The sequence below is a fragment of the Nicotiana attenuata genome, unplaced genomic scaffold, assembly GCF_001879085.1.
Source record: "Nicotiana attenuata strain UT unplaced genomic scaffold, NIATTr2, whole genome shotgun sequence".
NCBI lineage: Eukaryota > Viridiplantae > Streptophyta > Magnoliopsida > Solanales > Solanaceae > Nicotiana > Nicotiana attenuata.
The window spans coordinates 44,433-66,026 of NW_017675486.1; the positions used below are offsets into that span (position 1 = coordinate 44,433).

General features: G+C 42.2%; 1 protein-coding gene across 1 annotated transcript; it reads left to right on the forward strand.

The window, feature by feature from the left end:
• Positions 1 to 20,403: 20,403 nt before the first annotated feature.
• Positions 20,404 to 21,550, forward strand: LOC109220128 (the record flags this gene model as incomplete). Its single annotated transcript, XM_019384593.1, has 2 exons — positions 20,404 to 21,014; positions 21,073 to 21,550. Coding segments are annotated over exons 1-2 (1,089 nt in total), but the record flags the coding sequence as incomplete, so codon positions are not given.
• Positions 21,551 to 21,594: the final 44 nt, after the last annotated feature.

The following is a 21,594-nucleotide window of genomic DNA, read 5'->3' on the forward strand; positions in this document are numbered from 1 at the left end:
CCACTTCAGGTATTATTACTTGTATGTGTGGTCAGAATTGAATTTCGGGAAGTTCAGAGTTGATTCAGATGGAAAATTTTGATTTTGGAAGCTTTAAGTTGGAAGAATTGACTAAGGTTTGACTTTTGAGTAAATGACCTCGAAATCGGGATTTGAAGGTTTCAATAGGTTCGTACGATGATTTCGGACTTCTGTATATGCTCTAATTGAGTATCAGGTGGTCCAGGAGCATTTCAGTGCTTATTGTATAAAGTTGGCATTTTGAAAGTTCTAGAATTTCATAAGTCTGGGTTGAAGTGGATTTTGATGTTTTTGATGTCCGTTTAGAGTTCCGAGCCTTGGAATAGGTTCGTATCGTGATTTTTGAATTGTGCGTAAAGTTTAAAGAAGGAATTTGATCGTCGATTCGTAATTTGGACGTTGTTTGATGTGATTTGAGGCCTCGAGCAGGTCCGTGTTATGTTATGGTACTGGTTGGTGTGATTGGATGGGGTCCCGGGGGCCTCGGGTGTGTTTTGGAGTGATTTCGGACCAAGTTGGGATGATTTGCTGTTGCTGGTTGCTGATGTCTGGTTTTGTTCTTCGCGAACGCGAAGGAATTCACGCGTTCGCGAAGAAGGCTTTTGAGGCTGCTGGATTTTTCTCATCGCGGACGCGATAGAGTAGTCGAGAATGTGGAAGGGTAGAAAGGGCAACCTACGCAAACGCGAGAGGGAGGTCGCGAACGCGTAGAAGGAAAGGGGAGCTGGGCCCTGGAGCCGTTTAGCCTACGCGAACGCGAGGCTCACCCTGCGAACGCGGAGCACTGGGAACGGAAGGCTTCGCGAATGCGGCCCTCTGGTCACGAACGCGGAGAAGAGATTTTGGGGGAAGGGGCATTTGGCCTTCGCGATCGCGAGGCGTATTCGCGATCGCGTAGAGGAAAGAACTGGGCAGTGAGTTTTATATTACGGGATTTGGCCCATTCTCTCTCATTTTTCACTTGGTTATGTGATTTTAGGAGCTTTTGAAAAGGAAATTTCATCATCTATTATGAGGTAAGTAATTCCCTCACATTGTGAGTTAAATACATGGTTTGTATATGGATTTATACATGGAAATTAGTAGAAATTTGAGATTTTAAAGAAAAACCTAGAAATTGGTATTTTTGGAATTTGGCCACGAAATTGGACATGGAATTTGGAATAAATTATATATTTGAGTTCGTGATGTTATGAGTAAAGTTTATCATAAAATATTTTTGGAATCCGGGCACGTGGGCCCGAGGGTAGACTTTATTGACTTTTTGAGCGGAGTTGGGAATTGTTATGAATTGATTTATTATGAGTATTAGAGTATATTTTCATTGGATTGCAAATTGTTTTACTAGTTTTGAAGCGACAGACATCAGTTTGAGGTGTTAGATTGGCGTTGGAGCCAGTTATAGAATTTCGGAGCGAGGTAAGTCTTTTGTCTAACTCTGTGAGGGGGAAACTACCACCTAGGTGATGTAATTGCTATGTGCTACTAGTTGTGGGTGCTACGTACGCACGAGGTGACGAGAGTCCGTACGTAGCTAAAGCATGTTATGTCCGGGTAGACTTAGGATTTTATCATGCAATATTTGAATTACTTGAACTTATTCTGCGGGCATAGTTAATTGAAATTATAATTTCATTTGAGTTAGAAATTACATATATCTTAGGCCAAGCCTTATCACCTTGAGTTGTAGCAGAAATATTTGAGAAACGGTAAAGGTTATACTCACTTGTACTTATGTATTGAACTGTAAGCGCGTGTCTCGTAATTCAGTAATTTCCTTCCTTTCTTGTGGAGTGGGCCGAACGCCTCGACACTATATAGATGCATTTATGGATCGTGCCGCACATCCCTTGGTAGTGTACACATTATTCTAGGTCGGGTTGAATGACCTCGGCAGAATCGTGCGTTACATCTCTAGTAGTTCGAATATACACGAGCTAACCTTCCTACTGGATCTCGGCATTTTATGGTACTTCTTATTTATTTGGTAATTGCACTTGGCATGTTCTGAGATATTAAGGTAGAATACAAGATCGAGAAATTTATGCTTTAAAGGAAATAATTGGAACATTGTGAAAGTTCATATTTGCTCCACTATTGATGTGCATTTCATATCTGTTATGTTTTATCATTTCTTTTATTTGGACCTCTAGTAAGTGTTGATGTCGCCCCCTCGTCACTACTTCTCCGGGGTTAGGCTAGATATTTACTGGGTACGCGTTGATTTACGTACTCATGCTGCACTTCTGCACTAATTGTGCAGGATCTGACAGGTCATTTGGTGATTATCTTGGCGCGTGGGTGCACCAGTTGAGGAGACTTTGTGTGAGCTGCATTCCAGGCTACGCACCAGAATCCACCGAGTCTCCATTGTATAATTTATTTTATTATGTCTTATTACATTCGAGACAGTTGTTGCATTATTATTGTACTCCTTAGAAAAATGCCCATGCACTTGTGATACCGGGTTTTGGGAGCTCCTACTGGTTTTTTTATATCGTAGATCACGTAATTATCATCATCTAACCTGTAAATTCTAGTTTTTACTATTTAATTATTGGAAATTAGTAATTTCAAAGGAATAAAATGGGTAATCTAATCGACAAGTCACCGTTAGCTTGCCTGACGATCGTGTTGGGTGCCATCACGACCTATAGTAGATTTTGTTTCGTGATAGCTTGGTATCAGAGCGTTAGGTTCACATAGGTCTCACGAGTCATGAGAAAGTTTAGTAGAGTCTTGCGGATAGGTATGGTGACGTCTGTACTTATCTTCGAGAGGCTATGAGGCTGTAAGGAGAACTTCCCTTCTTGATTCCTCTTCGTGCGGTTTGATTCCTTAGAGGCTTATGCCTTCAATTCCTTTCTACTCAATCTTACGCAACGTGAAATGCTTTTTATCACTTGGGCATCGAGGAGTGGTGGTGGTACTACATACATGGTACAAGATGTTTTTCCCTGCGTGTTCGGGCAGGCTATTATCGTCGTCTTACGGAAGGATGTTCTTTTGTTGAAGCTCAATATCTGTATTCCCTATGGTTTTGAGATTTCTATGATGTTCATGTGTTGTTATCGCACGGTGTTAGGTGTAATGATGGGGTGCTTGTTTATATGTCGAGGCAGTGAATGAGTTGAAATGAGGGTTCTCAGTGCATGATTTAGAGGTTTAGTTAAATCTAGCAAAGGAAAGGCAATCGGACTATGAATGTTCAGGTTTGGGTTGATGGAGTAACAAGACTTGGTATTTTCGAGCGTGGTGAAATTTTCATCTATCATGTAGTGTCATTGTCCTTGTTTGAATGTATTAAGGTTCGCCGGTATTATGGTCTTCTTTGATTTGCCTACTGGGCAGGGTGCTGTGAAATGGTGCCTGAGAAGCGGTTGTCAGAGATAGCAGTGTGTAGCAGTTTTGGGATCAAATCAGTGTTTCTAATATTGATGGCTCGAGAATGATGATATTCTAAGAGGTTTAGAATTGGTAGTAATTTATTAGTTCAGGTGCTACAGAGATGGATTTTGATTTGAGGCAGCATTTGGATAGCGAAGGATGAGGAAGACATGGTGGGAGGTGTCTCGCGGTAGTTGAATTACTAGTAGGTCAAGTATGAAAAGCAGAAATCGAGCAGTTACTTAAAGAAGATGGTTTAACCGAAGTGGGAGTAGCAGAGTAGCATATGAATTCTGCGGTAGGAAGCCACTTGTTTGAAGAAAGTTTAGAGCGATTTGGGAATCATGGTGGAGAAGTGACTAGGTCTACGGATTGTATTTGGGATGGTGGCTATTGCACTGAGGAACATTGAATACAGCAGAAAAGAGTTTGCTCGAATAAAGGGAATGCAATGTGACTTCGACTATGGAATGTACTGTCGGACTTTCAGTTGATGTCAATGGGAAATGAACAGACTTGCACAACTGGTAGATGAGCACGGGTCAGGAGGGCCTACCGATTTCATAGTAGTTGTACCCAGTGCAGCACCATTGGAAGATGTCGGCATGGAATTCCACATGTGGGTTATCTCCTGTGAGCAGATTAGTGGTTGCGTGATTTTGATGAAGTTTTTGTTCTACTTACTATTCGGAGTCCGAACAGGCGATCATGGCTGATAATTCAAAATGTTCATGAAAAGGTTAATAAGAAACTACAAGAAATTTGGCGGGTTAATTGTGCGAGATCATGGTAATTGGGAAGGAGGAACCTTGATGGGTTCTAGAGTTATGTGACTGTAGCTTCAAGCTAAGTGGGGGAGCCCCACCATCTACGATTAGATCGCGTGGTTGTCTGCTTGTGCGGTTTCTGGTTATCAGTGTATTGGTGGGTTATTATGACTAAGGAAAGAAACCATCAGTGGTAACTCGAACAAAGGATTTGAGGAATGTGTGCTATATTTGGCCTTATCAATTCATGTTCAGGTTTTGGGAAGACTCAGAGTTTGTGCTTCTTATGGGTGTAGTGTACAAGGAAAAGAATTCAGTCGGGTGCTTCTTTGATAGGGTGTTCATTTGCTGACAACGCACTAGAGTTTGGTATTCTGGACCAAGTCAGAGTATGTGACTCTCAACAGTGGTCCTAGTGGGTTCAAGAATTTAAGTGCAGTGCCTAAGGACTTGGAATGTTTTAGTCTAAAATCATTGTATTGTGTTCCCGAAACTGATGAAATGTGCTAAATTGCATGAATGTTGGAAGTTGGGCTCCCAAAATGAAATCCGACTCAAAAAGGAGTAATCTAAACACAAGGCAACAAAAGGCACGGAAGATACAAAGTGCGGACCGCAAAATTCCATCTGCGGCCGTATAAGATGAAGGAAAGCCCAACAGACTTTTGAGCATACTGCGGACCGCACATGAATTGTGCGGCTGCAAAAGATGAGTTTAGGGTCAACTTCAGAGAGTGTGTACAAATACAACTCCAGATCTTCCTCAAAGATTGCGGACCACACAAGAATTGTGCGGCCGCAGAAGAAGTGCCTTGCCACCGTAGAAGTATAGGTGCAAACTGCAGAAGACCAATTTGCGGCTGCAGTGGTAAATCTGCGGACCGCAGAAATGATGCCACGCGGTCGCAGTCAAGAATTGTGAGGCCGCAGAACCCCATCTCCTGCAAGATGAAGAATTGTGCGGACCGCACATGGAATTGTGCGGCCGCAGAACCTCACATGGGCATTTTTGTCCAAAATTGTCAGCTTTGCATAAATAGAAAAGTTTCACGAAATTAGGTCAAGTTTTGATTCAAAGTGCTGTAGCTGTTTTTCTTTGCTTCTTTAGGCAACTTTAGTTAATATTGGTGATTCAACATTAGATTTTCACCTTTTATCTTTCAATATGAGTTTTATTATTTTTTCTTCTTTGTTTTTTCTACATCCACTATGAGTAGCTAGATTTTTACAATGGCTGTGACCCAACCCTAATGTGTAAACCTTCTGGTTGACTAATTTTATGTTTGTTTATGAATGGGTGTTTGTTATTTAGCTAGGTTCATGCTTCAATTATGGAACTAATGGTTGCAAATATTGATTCATGCCTATTTGACTTAGTCTCTTCTTGAGAAAGAGAGGCCTAGTCTAGGTTAACTTAGCTAACAAGGAATTGGGTCAATTGAGAGATTGATTAACCCAATAAAAGGGTTCAACCTAGAGATAGTAACAACCCAACTTGAGCTCTTATCAACCGCTTTGGTAGATACCCATTTGGACTTGAGTAAAGCGAAATTGGGCAAAACCACTCTCTGACCGAGAGGTATTGAGTGAGCAACGTAGTGTTGTGAGCTATAATACACCCCAATCAATAAAACAACATAAAAGTCTTTATCCCATTAGGCAAACACCTAGGTCATGTCATAGCCCTATGCCTTTTTATATCTTTGAAAAACATTCAAAAATAATCATCTCTAGTTTCATACCTTTAGATTTGCAATCCTTAATTAATTTTAGAAGTAAAAACAAAGTCCTGTTTTTGGAAGTGCAATCTAGATGCTTCACGTATTCACTTCGAATATATACTACTAACTCTCATCTTAGCTCCCTGTGGAATCGATCCCGACTCCTTATTGGGTTTTATTATTGCAACCGACCGTGTCATACCTTATTAGAGGCGTGCCTTTGGATGTGATCAATTTTTGGCGCCTTTGCCGGGGAGCTAAAAATGGTGTTAGCTATATATTTGGGTTTGTGTGTGGATTGTCTTCTTTTCCTTCCATATTACTAATTTGTGTGAATCAATGGTAGGTACAATTATGGCAGCCAATGAACTCGGAAACATGCCTTTGGGGGATTTGGATGTTGAGGATGACCAAGTTGAAAAGGTTCCTCTTGAACCTCAAGCAAATAGAAGACGCCGGGCACCTCAAGACAACATCCCAGTTCCACCCCCACCTCCACCAAGAGCGGCTCCACACCGAGTGTTGCCGAATGAAAGGTATGTAAGTGCCATTGTCCCGCCCTGTATTAGGGCTGGCAAATTTCAAATTACCAATATGATGCTCACATTGCTAAAGCAATGAGGTTTCTTCACCGGGGCTCCAAGTCAAAATACATACAAACACTTGAAGGGGTTTGTGGACACTTGTTGGGGGAGTAAACAGACAAACGTCTCCGAGGATGCTTTAAGGCTAATTTTTTCCTTCTATCTACGGGGTAATGCCTTAGATTGGTTGGAATGATTGCCAAACCATTCAATTCGTACTTGGAATGAGTTGGCAGCGAAATTTATTGCCAAGTTATTTTCTCCCGGGCATATGGCTACTCTTAGAAACGAGATTCTAGCATTTAAGCAAGAGCCCAATGAACCGCTACACGAGATTTGGGAGCGGTATAGGACAATGGTTAAAGAGTGTCCCAATAATGACATGACGGAGAACATGATTCAACAAACTTTCTATCGGGGGACTAATACGACCAATCAATGCGTGGTGAATCAACATGCCGGTCGGAATTTCATGACAACGCCGTGTGCGGAAGCTTGTGAGATTTAGATAAAATGGTGGACACCTCATCGGCATGCCAATCTAGGGCTAATGTTCCTCAAGGTGATCCGAACGTGATTCACCTCCATAAAGAGTTGCATGACCATGGGCAAGGCATTGCCAAATGGACCACCACTATGAATCAATTAGCAAAGGCTCAACTTAAAAAGGTGCAAAGTCCTAAGCAAGTCAATGCCATGGAGAGAGTAAGCATGATGGTGAACAAAATAAGGACCAAGGGTCCGCAAGTGCAAAACTGAGTGGAGAATTATGTGCAAGAAGATAGTGAATTTGATCAAGATGAATCTTACAATGAACAAGAGGAGGAGGTGCAATATGTGAACAACTACCAAGGGCAAAGAAACAAATCTCAAGGCCTGAATCAACAACAATGGCGACCTCAAAGTAATCAAGGTAATTGGAATTCTAACAACCAAGGTAATTGGAGTGGTGGAAACAATCAAGGGAATTGGCATAACAACAACAATCAAGGAAATTGGAGTGGTGGAAATAACCAAGGTAATTGGAGTGGCAACAATCAAGGAAATCGAGGAGGTAACAATCAAGGGGGATGGAACAATAATCAAGGAAACAGGGGGTCGGGTTTTCAAAGGCCCCCGATGTATCAAAAACTGAGCAACCCGCATCTTTATCCTTCCCATGGTCCAAGTTCTTCCAACAATGAAATGTGGCGTATTGAGAACATATTCAAGCAAATGGTGGAGAAGAATGCCAATTCCGATGCCCAACTTGCCTCCCACAATACATCAATCCGTAACTTGGAAGTTCAAATGGGGCAAATCTCTCAAGCTCTAAATACTTGTCCTAAGGGGGCACTACCAGGTGACACGGTGGTGAAACCAAAGGTTGGGAACAACACGGGGCATGCCATGGCCGTTACTATAAGGAGTGGAAAAGGTGGGAATGCACCCACCTCAAGCCAAATGCAACTTATGGATGAAGAGAAAGTAGTGCAAGAAGGGGAGATCCCGAACAATGTTGAGCAATCCAATGATGAGGTTCATATTGATATTGATGATAGTGTAGAAGAGACTCAAGAGGAGGTGAACCCGTTTAGGAATCACATTATTGACATGCTGGAACCGATAGTGCAAAAGGCTAAGGCACCATTGCCTAAGCCTCCACCTCCCTATCCTCAAAGACTTGCAAAGTAAAATGGTGAAAACCAATTTGAGAAGTTTATCCAATATGATGAAGAGTCTCTCAATCAATGTGCCATTAGTTGAAGCTTTAGAGCAAATGCTCGGTTATGCAAAGTTCATGGAGGATCTTGTGACAAAGAAGCGGTTGATAAATTTTGAAACTGTAAAAATGACTCATCAAGTAAGTGCAATTATGCATTCAATTGCTCCCAAGTTGGAGGATCCCGGTGCTTTCAAGATTCCTTGTACAATTGGGAGTGCCGAGTTTGCAAAATCTCCTTGTGATCTTGGGGCAAGTATAAATTTGATGCCCTATTTGATTTTCAAGACATTAGGAATTGGGCAACCAAGGCCACCCTCTATGAGATTGCAAATGGCCGATCAAACTATGAATAGACCTTTGGGAGTGATTGAGGATATTTTGGTTCATGTTGATAAATTCATTCTCCCGACGGATTTTGTCATTCTTGATTGTGAGGTTGATTATGAGGTGCCGATTATTCTTGGTAGACCTTTCCTTGCTACGGAGAAGGCTCTTTGTGATGTTGAAGCCGGAGAACTTACTTTCCGGGTTGGTGATGAAAAAGTGGTTTTCTATGTGTGTATGCCCATGAGGCAACCCATATTAATGAGGTGTGCTCTTTTGTGGACTTGGTGACCAATGTGATTGTGAGTGAAACAAGTGCTGTGATAAATGTTGGTGATATGTTGGAGGCCGTCTTGCTCAACTTTGATGAGGACGAGATGGATGGCTTTGTGGAATGTGTAAACTCTTTGCAAGGGACAGGGTCATATGAACCCCGCAAATTGTCCTTGGATCTTGAAAATATGATAGATCCTCCTACAAAGCCTGCAATTGAAGAGCCTCCTATCTTAGAGTTGAAGCCATTGCGTCTGTATCTTCGCTATAAATTTCTTGTCCCTTCTTCTACTTTACCGGTTATTATTTCCTCTTGTTTGACTAACGTGCAGGTGGACTCTACATTGGCGGTGCTATAAAAGAGGAAGAAGGCTATTGGATGGACATTGATGGATATTTGGGGGATAAGCTCCGCATTTTACATGCACAAGATTAACTTAGAGGAAGGTGCCAAACCATCTATTGAACATCAAAGGAGACTCAATTAAGCCATGCAAGAGGTTGTAAAAAAGAAGATCATCAAGTGGTTGGATGACGGGGTTGTCTATCCCATTTCTGATAGTTCGTGGACTTTTTCGGTTCAATGTGTCCCAAAAAAAGGGGGCATGACAGTGGTCTCCAATGATAAGAATGAGTTGATTCCTACAAGAACGGTGACCGGGAGGAGAGTGTGTATGGACTATCGTAAGCTCAACAAAGTCACACAGAAGGACCATTTTCCACTTCCCTTCCTAGATCAAATGCTTGATAGATTGGGCGGCCGTGCTTTCCATTGTTTCCTTGATGGGTATTCCGGCTACAACCAAATTCTTATTGCTTTGGAGGATCAAGAGAAAAAAACCTTTACATGTCTTTATGGTACTTTTGCTTTCAAGCGGATGTCATTTGGTTTTTGCAATGCACCGGCGACTTTTCAAAGGTGTATGAAGGCGATTTTCACGGACATGGATGAGGATTACCCTGAAGTATTCATGGATGACTTTTTGGCGGTCGCGAATTCTTTTGATGATTGTCTCGCAAACTTGGATAAAGTGTTGGCAAGATGTGAAGAAACATATTTGGTGCTAAATTGGTAGAAATGTAATTTCATGGTTGAGGAAGGTATTGTCCTTGGCCATGAGATCTCAAAGAATGGCATTGAAGTTGACAAGGAAAAATTTGAGGTGATTTCTAAACTTCCACCTCCAACTTCGGTGAAGGGCGTGCGGAGTTTCTTAGGCCTCGCGGGGTTTTACCAGCATTTCATCAAGGATTTTTCTATAGTGGTGAACCTGTTGAGCAAGCTTTTGGAGAAAGATGCTAAGTTCCACTTCAATTATGATTGCATGAGAGACTTTGAATTGTTAAAGTTCAAGTTGACTGCTACTCCCATTATCACCGCTCCAAATTGGAGTGTTCCTTTCGAGCTCATGTGCGATGCAATGATGTAGTGGTGGGGGCTATTTTGGGACAACACATCAAAAAGATTTTTCATCCGATCTACTATGCTAGTAAGACCATGAATAGTTTGCAAGTCAACTATACCGTTATGGAGAAAGAGCTCATTGCCATTATGTTTGCCATTGAGAAGTTCTGCCCGTACGGGATGGGTGCAAAAGTGATTGACAACACGGATCATGCTGCACTTTGTTATCTTATGAGAAAGAAAGATTCCAAAGCTCGGTTGATGAGATAGATGCTTTTGTTACAAGAGTTTGATATTGATATCAAGATCGAAAAGGGAGTGAAAATCAAGTGGCGGATCACTTATCTCGTTTGGAGAAGGAGGGGAGGCCGCATGATGGCCTTGAAATTAATGACTCCTTCCCCGATGAGCAACTTTTGGCTATTTCAATGAAAGAGGTTCCATGGTTCGCAGATCTAGCAAATTTTCTTGTGAGTGGTATCATCCCGGATGAGTTATCTTCAAACCAAAGGAAGAAGCTCAAACGGGATTGTCAACACTATTATTGGGATGAACTGTACCTTTTTCGGATTTGTACAGATGGGGTGATTAGAAGATGTGTACCGGAGGAGGAGCAATGTGAAATTCTTGGGGGTTGTCATTCTTCTCCATATGGTGGTCACCATGGTGGAGCAAGAAAGTGCTAAGTTGTGGTTTCTATTGGCCCACTCTTTACAAGGATACAAGTGATCTAGTGAAACAATGTGATGAATGTCAAAGTGCTGGTGGAGTCTCAAAGAAAAAATGAAATGCCATTCACCACCATTTTGGAGATTGATATTTTCGAGGTGTGGGGTATTGACTTCATGGGTCCTTTTGTGAGTTCTTGTGGAAACACCTACATCTTGGTCGCGGTTGATTATGTGTCCAAATGGGTTGAGGCTGTTGCTCTACCCAACAATGAGGCGAGAAGTGTGGTGGCGTTCTTGAAGAAGAATATTTTCACAATGTTTGGTACTCCACGGGCTGTCATAAGCGACGAGGGGTCACGTTTTTGCAACAAAGCCTTCTATACCTTACTCACCAAGTATGGTGTCACTCATAAAGTCACGACTCCCTATCATCCACAAGCAAGCGGTCAAGTGGAAGTCTCCAATCAGGAGATAAAGAGTATTTTGTCCAAAACAGTGAATGCTAACCGGATGGATTGGTCCAAGAAACTTGATGATGCTTTATGGGCTTATAGGATGGCTTACAAAACACCCATCGAAATGTCTCCATAACGATTGGTGTTCGAAAAAGCTTGTTATCTTCCGGTGGAACTTGAGCACAAAGCCATGTGGGCTTTAAAGAAATTGAATCTTGATTGGAATGTCGCCGCTAACTTGAAGGTGGCACATTTGATTTAGTTGGATGAGTTCCGGTACCATGCATACACAAGTTCGTCCTTATACAAAAGAGAAGATGAAATATCTTCATGACAAGTACATTTGGAACAAAGAGTTCAAAGAGGGTGGTCTTGTGTTGTTGTTCGACTAACGGTTGAGGATGTTTCCCGGGAAGTTAAAGTCTAAATGGAGTGGCATATTTGAAGTTGTGGGTGTGACACCCTTTGGTGCATTGGACTTGAAGAATAAAAATGATGAGGTATTCTGAGTCAATGGTCTCCGGGTGAAGCACTATTTTGGAAAAATTGGTGATGGCCACGTTGTGGCGGTGATTTATTTCAAGTGATGGTAATCTACATCGCGTCGCGACGCTAATTCAAGCGCTTCTTGGGAGGCAACCCATGTTTCTTTTTCTTTTCTTTTCTTCCTTTGTAGTTAGGTGTTATTTTTGTGCTAACTGGATTTGAAGTATGTGCAGGGTTGAGTGTGCCTTACAGGAATGTGTTCAGAAATTTGGCTAAGTGTGGAAAGAATTGTGGACCGCATAATTATGGTTGCTGCAGCAAAAGGTCCTCTGCGGCCACACAATTACATTGCGGACCGCACAAATTGAAGAGAAAAAATGACAACTCTCTGAAGTTGGTTTGTCAGAGAAAAGGCCAATCTACGACCACAAGCCAAAATCTGTGGTCGGCAACAACTTTTGCTGCTGCACAGAAAATTCTGCAAACCGCAACAGCAAAAGGGCTTCTGAGCCCTCAGGTAATAGAGTGCGGGCCGCAATAGGAATTTTGCGAGTACACTCATTTTCCTTTCCTTAGGCAGACAACGGCAAGTATAAATAGAAGACTTGAGGCTACTGTTACACTTTTTACCTCTCTAAGCATTCAAAAGTCTAAAAAATTGAAATCATCTGAAAATCATCTGCCACACACACTCAACATCTGTGATCACTCATTTACACTACTTCATATCTGGTATGCCTCAATTACTTGTAGAATTTTTCAATTTTTAGTTTAATCTACAACTTGTTAGTTAGAGTTAGGCCAATTGTCAATAGAATTCAATTACACAACCATGTGGGGTTAAAACTTAGTGGGTCAATTGGTACCTGCTCTAGGGGGTATGGGTAAATAGGTTTTCATGATTATGCACTGCTATAATGTAATATTTGTGCAAAACTTTCAAACCCTAAAACTCTGATCGTGATTATTTTGAAATATGTGGTCGCACAAGAAATTGTGCGGTCCGTAAAAGTTGATTCTAGGTAAGTTTGGTAAAACATGGCTCTGCAGCCGCAATCAAGAATGTGCGGACCGCAGAAACCCTACTACGGTCGCATAACACTTCTTTCTCTGTTATCAAAGAGTTGTCAATTTGACAACTCACATGTGCGGCCGCAATAGAAAATGTGCGGACCGCAGAAAACTTGTTGTGGCAAAAAAACAGCAAATTCTCTGTTATCAGAGATTAGCATTTTGGTGGTGTCTGAGTTGCGGCTGCAATGAGAATTGTGCGGACCGCAATCCTATTCTGCGGCCGCAATGGAAAATTGTGCGGTCCGCAATGCCCTTTTTGCGGCCGCAATGAGAATTGTGCGGACGGCAATCCTCTACCCTGCAAACATGTTTTACACTGTGTTGATCACTGTCTCTTTGGTATGTTCTTGCATGTTTACAATTGAATTGTAACTGACACCTGTGCTTGCTTGGTACAGAAAATGGTTAGATCTCGCGGCATATGTGATACGTCAAATGGGAGGGAAGAACCTTCCAGAGGTCGAGGCAAGAGTGCTTTACCCCTCGCCTTACAAAAGATAATAACAAAGAAGGCTACACCCGACCGAGAAAGAAATGCAAAGCCCTCCGAGTCCAGTTCTTATGTCCCATCTAGGGAAGCATCGAAGCGCAACTCGATTCAAAAGCAGCCGGCTGTCCAATCAAACCCACTAAGATGGTATCAACTCAGGGATGAGTCATCCACATCCAAGAACACTTCCGAGGGTTCGGAAAGTGCTAGTCAGGCTTCTGAGCCCTCCTCTACACCAGTCCCTGGGGCACCGAATACCACTATTGATGACATCCTCGATGATGGCAAGGGGGAGATGCTACACTTGCCGGCCTTGAAAGGCCGATAAAGAAAGAGGTATGGGAGGACTGGTTTGTCAACTTTGCAGCCTTCTCCAGATCTGAGAATGGTGGCCAATGAGGTCGCTCACTCTTGAGCATCAGTTTCATTTGAAGGATCTAGAAGAGTACAACCCTGCAGTTTTGAGACAATTCAGAGAGCGAAAAGGATAGATGTGGTTCACACAGAGCGTCGTGGATGCAAAAGAGTATATGTTCTGGGAATTCTACGCCAATGTGGCGCACATCAAGAAAGGGACAAAGGTTACAAAAGTGAGGAACCTCAATGTCACGACCCAAAATCCACCAGTCGTGATGGCACCTAACCCAACCCGCTAGGTAAGACAATTAACAATTATCCAATTCCATTTAACTTAATAATACAATTAAAACACATGATTATCTATGTCTTATACATTTTTCAAGGATTGGTAGTACAAATCATGAGCTTCTAAGAGTAGAGTTTACAAAGCAGATATAAAGAAAAATACATCTTCTGTTCGAAAATTACATAAACGGAGTTTATAAATCTAAGGCTACCGTGAACAAAAGGCAGCTACAACAAGAACGCAAGTACGCCTTCAAATCCAACAACCATCGATCGCAGCAACCTCAGCATCCGGGATCTGTACGCAATGTGCAGGAAGTGCATTATGAGTACAACTAACCCTATGTACTCAAAAAGAAACAAACCTAACCTTAGGTTGAAAGCAGTGACGAGCTGGTATATAGGTTGGGTCCAACACAATAACCAACAGTAGTTCATACAGTGTGCAGCAAATAAGTACAGAAATAGCTCATAAATAAGGTGCTCAGTCTTTTCATAGTTTTCCGAAAATAGTTCCACTTTTCAAGTATACAAATGAAAACTCAATTCCTTTACCGAAATCGTTAAAAATATGAGTAAGTTTTGAAATCTGACTTTTCTTGAAAATTCCTTCCCACAATAGGTAAACATGTTTCATTTCCCTTTTCAAATAACAAGTGTGAAATACCCTCTATAACCACATATCAATACATGTAAGAAGTTATGAATGATGTGACACCGTACAATATAAGGAAAAATGCGTCTCTGTGCATGTATGCCATATGTGCATGCCAATGCCATGTACCTCAGAGATGAAAAATGTACTCACACTCTCAGAGTACTCAACCTCACTGCAACCCACTCAACCACTCGGTACTGTATATGGCCCATACGGCCCAGGGAAATCCATCTCGGAACATATACAACACTGACTATAAGTCGCCCAATACCGAGGATAAAGGGTAATCCAACCCTGTGGAGAAATCCATCTCCAGGTATCCTGTACTTCGGACAAATCCATGCCCAGGGAAATCCATCCCTCAATGATGTATAAATGCTCAACCACCCGGCAACGTATATGGCCCATACGGCCCAGGGAAATCCATCCCGAAACATACTCAAAATGACTAGACATCACTCGGTACCGAGGTAAAAGGGAAATCCATCCCTGTGGAGAAATCCATCTCCATATATCAATACTTCGGACAAATCCATGTCCAGGGAAATCCATCCCTCAATAATATCATCCGCGCTCACTAGGGGTGTGCAGACTCCGGAGGGGCTCCTACAGCCCAAGCGCTATAATCCGCAGGGACAACTCACATGCTATAACATCAATATCAGAATTCGCACGGACAACTCACGTGCAACACGGACAACTCACGTGCCATAGTCTCGACATCTCACAATCAGGCCCTTGGCCTCACTCAGTTATCAATCTCTCCAGTCTCACTCACGGGCTCACAATGTCATGAAAAATGACCCGGAACAATGATATGATGTATCAATAAGTAACAATTGAGACTAAGATATGATATGAATGCATGAATATGACTGAGTACGAAATATCAATGAATTCAATGAGATGACAGCAAGAAACGACCACTATGGGTCCCAACAATAATAGCATAAAGCCTAAGCATGATATCTAGCATGATTTGACAACTCAGATACTTAATCACATGGTGAAAATACAAATATCAACAAGAATAGGGTCACTATTTAGTGCCCTGGGAACAACAGAGTCCCAATTCACAGGGTGCGCGCCCACACGCCCGTCACCTAGCATGTGCATCACCTCAACACCAATCACATAGCACATAATTCGGGATTTCATACCCTCAGCACTATGTTTAAAAGAGTTATTTATCTTAAACCAGCCAATTCCATCGCCGAGCAAGCCTAGCGATGCTCCAAGAATGCCATCACGCGCGTAGCGACCTCCGAACAGCTCAACACTAGCCAAAACAACTCAAATATTGATAAATATTGAATCCGAAGTCAAATCCCAAATCCGGCCCAAAAACACACCTGGGCCCACGCCTCGAAACTCGATAAAACTCACAAAATCCGACAACCCATTCAATTACGAGTCCAACAATACTAGTTTCACTCAAATCCGACTCCAAATCGGTGTTCAAAACTCAAAAATTCATATTATGAAACTTTAGGCCAAAACCCCCAATTTCCTCTTTCAATTCACCAACCAAAAGCTAAAATCGAAAATAGATTCATGAAATATAACCTAGACCGAGTGTAGAACACTTACCTCAATCCTTGTGATGAAAATTGCTCAGGCCCCAATCCGCACTTGGAAATGTTAAAATGAAGCCAAAATCACGAACCCTTGTATTTAACATTCTGTCCAGCATTTCCGCATCTGCGGACACATTAGCCGCTTCTACGACAAATTCTCCGCTTCTGCGGAACCCACTTAAATACGCATCTCCACACATGCGCTCCTTATCCGCTTCTGCGACCTCACATGTGTGGAAAAGACCTCGCACCTGCGGTCTTCCCCAATCCAACACACATTCGCACATGCGTCCTTCCCACCGCAACTGCAGCGCCGCACCTACGGTAATAGCCTCGCAGGTGCGATTACACCAGCAACAAACCAACTTCAGCAATGAGCCAAACTTCAAACTTGATCCGATAACCACCCGAAACACACCCGAGTCCCTCGGGACCTGAACCAAACATGCCAAAAAGTCATATAACTCCATACGAACTTAGTCGAACCTTCGAATCACTCAAAGCAACATTAAAACAATGAATGACACCTCAATTCGGAATCATTGAACTTTGAAACTTCAACTTCCACAACCGATGCCGAAACCTAACAAATCAAGTCCGATTGACCTCAAATTTTGCACATAAGTCACATATGACATTATAGACCTGCTCCAACTTCTGAAATCGGAATCCGACCCCGATATTAAAAGTCCACTCCCGGTCAAACTTTCCAAAATTCCAACTTTCGCCATTTCAAGCCAAATTCTACCACGGACCTCCAAATCACGATCCGGACGCACTCCTAAGTACAAAATCACCCAATGGAGCTAATGGAACCATCAGAAATCTTTCCGAGGTCAAATACTAAAAAGTCAAAAGTTGGTCAAACCTTTCAAATTTAAAGCTTCAAGTTGAGAATTATCCTTCCAAATCGATTCTGGATAACCTGTAAACCTAAACCGACGATTCACATAAGTCATAATACATCATACGGAGCTACTCATGCCCTTAAACAACCGAACGAAGTGAAAATGCTCAAAACGACCGGTCGGGTCGTTACATCCTCCCCCACTTAAACATACGTTTGTCCTCGAACGTGCCAAGAGTTGTTCCAAACGCCATCGAATCGCCGTGTAACCTCACCATGCATATACCCAGGGGTGATCCCACATCACCCTATCCCATATAAGTCCGATAACACAACATGACTAAAATTTCTTAATCCAACCTAGCCCATAAGCCTTAGAATCCAATTTCCACATCCGAAATTTTCTATAAGGCTAGAATCTCGCATCTTCACACTATATAAGTCTGAACAAGTTGTGATAAGCCATAGTCATAACCCAAGATAAAATCACATGATATACCACATAACTCAAACATTTATAGCGATAATTTCTAATCACAGTCGCTGCTCGAAACAACCCAATACCGGTAATAAACCTCTTATCAAACAAAGCCTCATTCTAACACCTGCATATACTGCCAATGATGAAAGAAACACGCCAAAATTCATAACCATTCATCAGACCAACAAGTTGTGGAACTTGATAATAGGCTAAATCTAGGTAATTTGGCGATTGTTTATGCTCCCGCTTAGTTAAATTCCAATGTCATAATATGGTTAATTGATGAAAAATAGGCTCTAATTATGAATTATATACATTGCAGGATGAGGAGCCTACGTGATGCCTTAAAGTTGTGATTGAAACTATTTTGGAGCAGGAAAGACCCTTCGGTGATGAGTACACTTGAAGACGAGAAAAAGAAGTGAGGAAACAAAGTGCTGGGCTAGTGCGCCCAGATGCGCGCCCGCGCTAATTTTAGCGCATTCAAAATAGTACGTTGTCCAACTACCCGGTCAGATGCGCGCTCAGGTGCGCGACCGCGCTAGTCCAAGTTCCGGAAAGTGTTTGTCAGGGGTATAATTGGAAATCTAGAGGAAACCCCACTTAATTTATATAAAGTCAAGCTCGCCCAAGGATTATTTATCAAGGTTTTCATAATCTAGTGAAGGAATAGAGAGGCAAGAGGCAAGGCAGAGATTTTGATCATCAAGTTCTTCTTTTCTTCCCTTGGTTTTTGCTAATTGTGATGAAATTGAACCTTATTGTGATGAACACTAGTATGAGTGGCTAAACACCCATTGTTCTGGGGTTGTGATTTAGCCATGAATATTGTTGTTTGATATTAGCTTGACCTTGATTATAATTCACCAATATATGGTTTGTTTCTTCAATTCTGTGTTTAATTGCTTAATTGTCTGGCCAACAGTTAGGTTCTATTTACTATCTATGCTATGCTTGGGAAAGCCATGTTTAGATTAGAGAAGAATTGAAGAGAGCATGATCTTAACCCTTAGGGGGAGCAAATTTGTGGTTAGGATAGGAATATACCTAGTCACCGTGCTTAATTAAATATCATAATCTTAATGCGTTCTTAATAGATTGATTTCATAGGAATATAGGCGTTAATCTATTGAGAATAGGTGAGTAGTACTTCGGGAGAAGGCTATGAGAGCATTTATCGATTAATTAGCAACCATGAGTGAATTATATGAAAGGGAGAGTTAATTAGAACACAATACGAATGGTGAATAGATCACAACCCTGGAATACTTATCTCTACTGAATACACAACAATCAATTCGTTACTTGATAATTTAGTTATTACTTAGAATCGTAGTATAATATAATCACATTATTGGACTTTGATTTTAGCTGGACTGAATAACAATTTTAGTAATTACGTGAGTAGTTTACACAAGTCTCTGTGGGTTCGACACTCAACTTATCATTATATTACTTGTCGACCACATATACTTGCGTGTGCGTTTGGGAGCAACAAGTTTTTGGCTCCGTTGCCGGGGACTTGAATATTAGCTACTTGCTAGTTTTTGCTTTAATTGCTTATTTTGTCTACTCTAACGTTACTTGATTGTTGCTCAGATCTTAGGAATTTTGATTGAATGCGTAGGGTCAGAAGCCAGGACCGTCTTCAAGGCTTTGATCCTGAACCTGAGAGAACATTTCACAGGAGGTTGAGAGAAGCAAGGGACACGAATAATACTCAGGCACTTGTTCAATTTCCTGTGGACATGGCAGAGGAGCAACCCATGGCTGTTTAGGAGGTGGCAATGCCCAGCATTGCTAATGTCACCTCCAGTATAGTGAAGCCCAGGATCACTGGGCACTTTGAGCTGAAATAGAGCATGATCCAGCTGCTTCATGCAAACGGGCAATTTATGGGTCTTCCACATGAGGATCCGCAGCAGCATATTCTGAACTTCTTGGAGATTAGTGATACTTATATCACTAACGGGGTCACTCCAGATTATGTGAGGCTCACACTTTTTCCATTCTCTCTGTTGGGTGAGGCTAAGCGATGGCTAAAGGCAGAACCAGCTAACTCCATTACATCATGGAATGATTTGGCAAGAAAATTTATGGCAAGGTTCTTTCCTTCAGGCAAAACTGCAAAGATCAGAAGTGAAATAGTGGCCTTCAAGCAGAAAGCAGGAGAATCTTTATACTCAGCTTGGGAAAGGTTCAAGGGGCTACTCAGAGACTGTCCCCATCACAATCAGACGAATGAAGTGTTAGCTCACACTTTCATAGAAGGGCTACATTCTGAAACAAAGATCATGGTAGATGCTGCAGCTGGGGGTCAAGTGTTGGAGAAAAGCTTTGACGAGATATATGCATTGTTGAACAAATTTTCTAAGAGCAATCCGGATTGGCAAGGAGAGATGGGCAGACACACAGTGCAAAAGTCTGCAGGGGTTCTTGAGTTAGATGTCGTCTCAGCATTATCAGCGCAGATTACTACACTGGCCAATCAAGTTAACCAGATGAACTTGAGCATCAACAAGCAATAAATACAACCGGTACAATAGGTTTAAGCTTTTTGTGAAATATGTGGAGAGGGGCACACGAGCGACATATGCCCCGCAAACCCAGAGTCTGTCTGCTTTGTGGGTAATTCAAATAGGGGCCAAACAAACCAATATGGGAACACTTACAATCCCAACTAGAGGAACCACCCAAACTTCTCTTGGGGTGGAAATCAGGGCACTCAGAATCAATACAGGCCTCAAGCACCTCAACAGCAATATAGACCACCTCAGGTTGAACAACAAAGCGAATCCTACAAGTCACCTTGAAGACATGTTTAGAAAGATGATGGCTGAACAGCAAGCCCTCTCCACAACAGTGAGAAATTTGGAGCGTCAAATGGGACAGCTTGCTAGTGCTCAAAACACTAGACCAGTTGGAGCTCTTCCAAGTGACGCTGAAACCAATCCTAGTGCGACCCTTAATGCCGTATCGTTGAGGAATGGGAGACAACTAGAGGAAGTTCTATCTAAAAAGAGGAAACAGATAACTTTTAATGAGATGCCAGCGGTTGTAGAATCAACATCAGAGAAAGCCAAGGAGCCAGAGAAGCCAGCTAGAGAGGCGGTGGCTGAGCAATCCCCACAATTGGTTGCAAGGCCACCACCTCCATTCCCTCAAAGACTGCAGAAATTACGAGATAATGCCACATATAAAAAGTTTCTTGATATCTTGAAGCAGGTACAAATTAATATTCCATTGGTTGACATCTTACAAGAAGTACCTAAATATGCAAAATACATCAAGGACATTGTGGCAAATAAAAGGAGGCTGACCGAGTTCGAGACTGTGGCACTCGCTGAGGAGTGCAGTTCCAGAATTCAAGGAGAGTTACCTCAGAAATTGAAGGATCCAGGTAGTTTCACTATCCAGATCACGATTGGTAAACATGCTGTTGGGCGAGCTCTATATGACCTTGGAGCAAGCATCAATTTTGATGTCGCTATCTATATTCAGACAGTTGGGGTTGGGTGAACCATGCCCAACAACAGTTATCTTACAGTTAGCTGACCGCTCCCTTGCTCATCCTGAGGGAGTGATTGAAGATGTGCTAGTGCAAGTGGGGTCTTTCATATTCCCAGCTGATTTCATCATCCTGGATTACGAGCCTGATCAGGAAGTCCCATTTATTTTGGGGCGTCCATTCTTAGCCACGGGCCGAGCTATTATTGATGTTTGTGAAGGAAAGACGACGATGAGAGTGGGTGACCGGGTGGAGGTCTTCAATGTTTATAGAGCACTCAAGTTACCAGCCCATTATGAAGAGTTATCCATGATCTCTGTGGTGGAAGGTGATGCCACATTGTTAGTACCCTATATGAGCCCTGCAGATCCTGTTGAGCGAGTATTGATTGGGGACGTAGAAAATAGTGAAGATGAAAGGATGGGAGAAATTGAGCAAGTGCTGGATATGTCATGCAGTTATGTACATGGGGTTAGAAAATTTGAAGAGTTGGACAGGCCTGTCACTCTAACCCT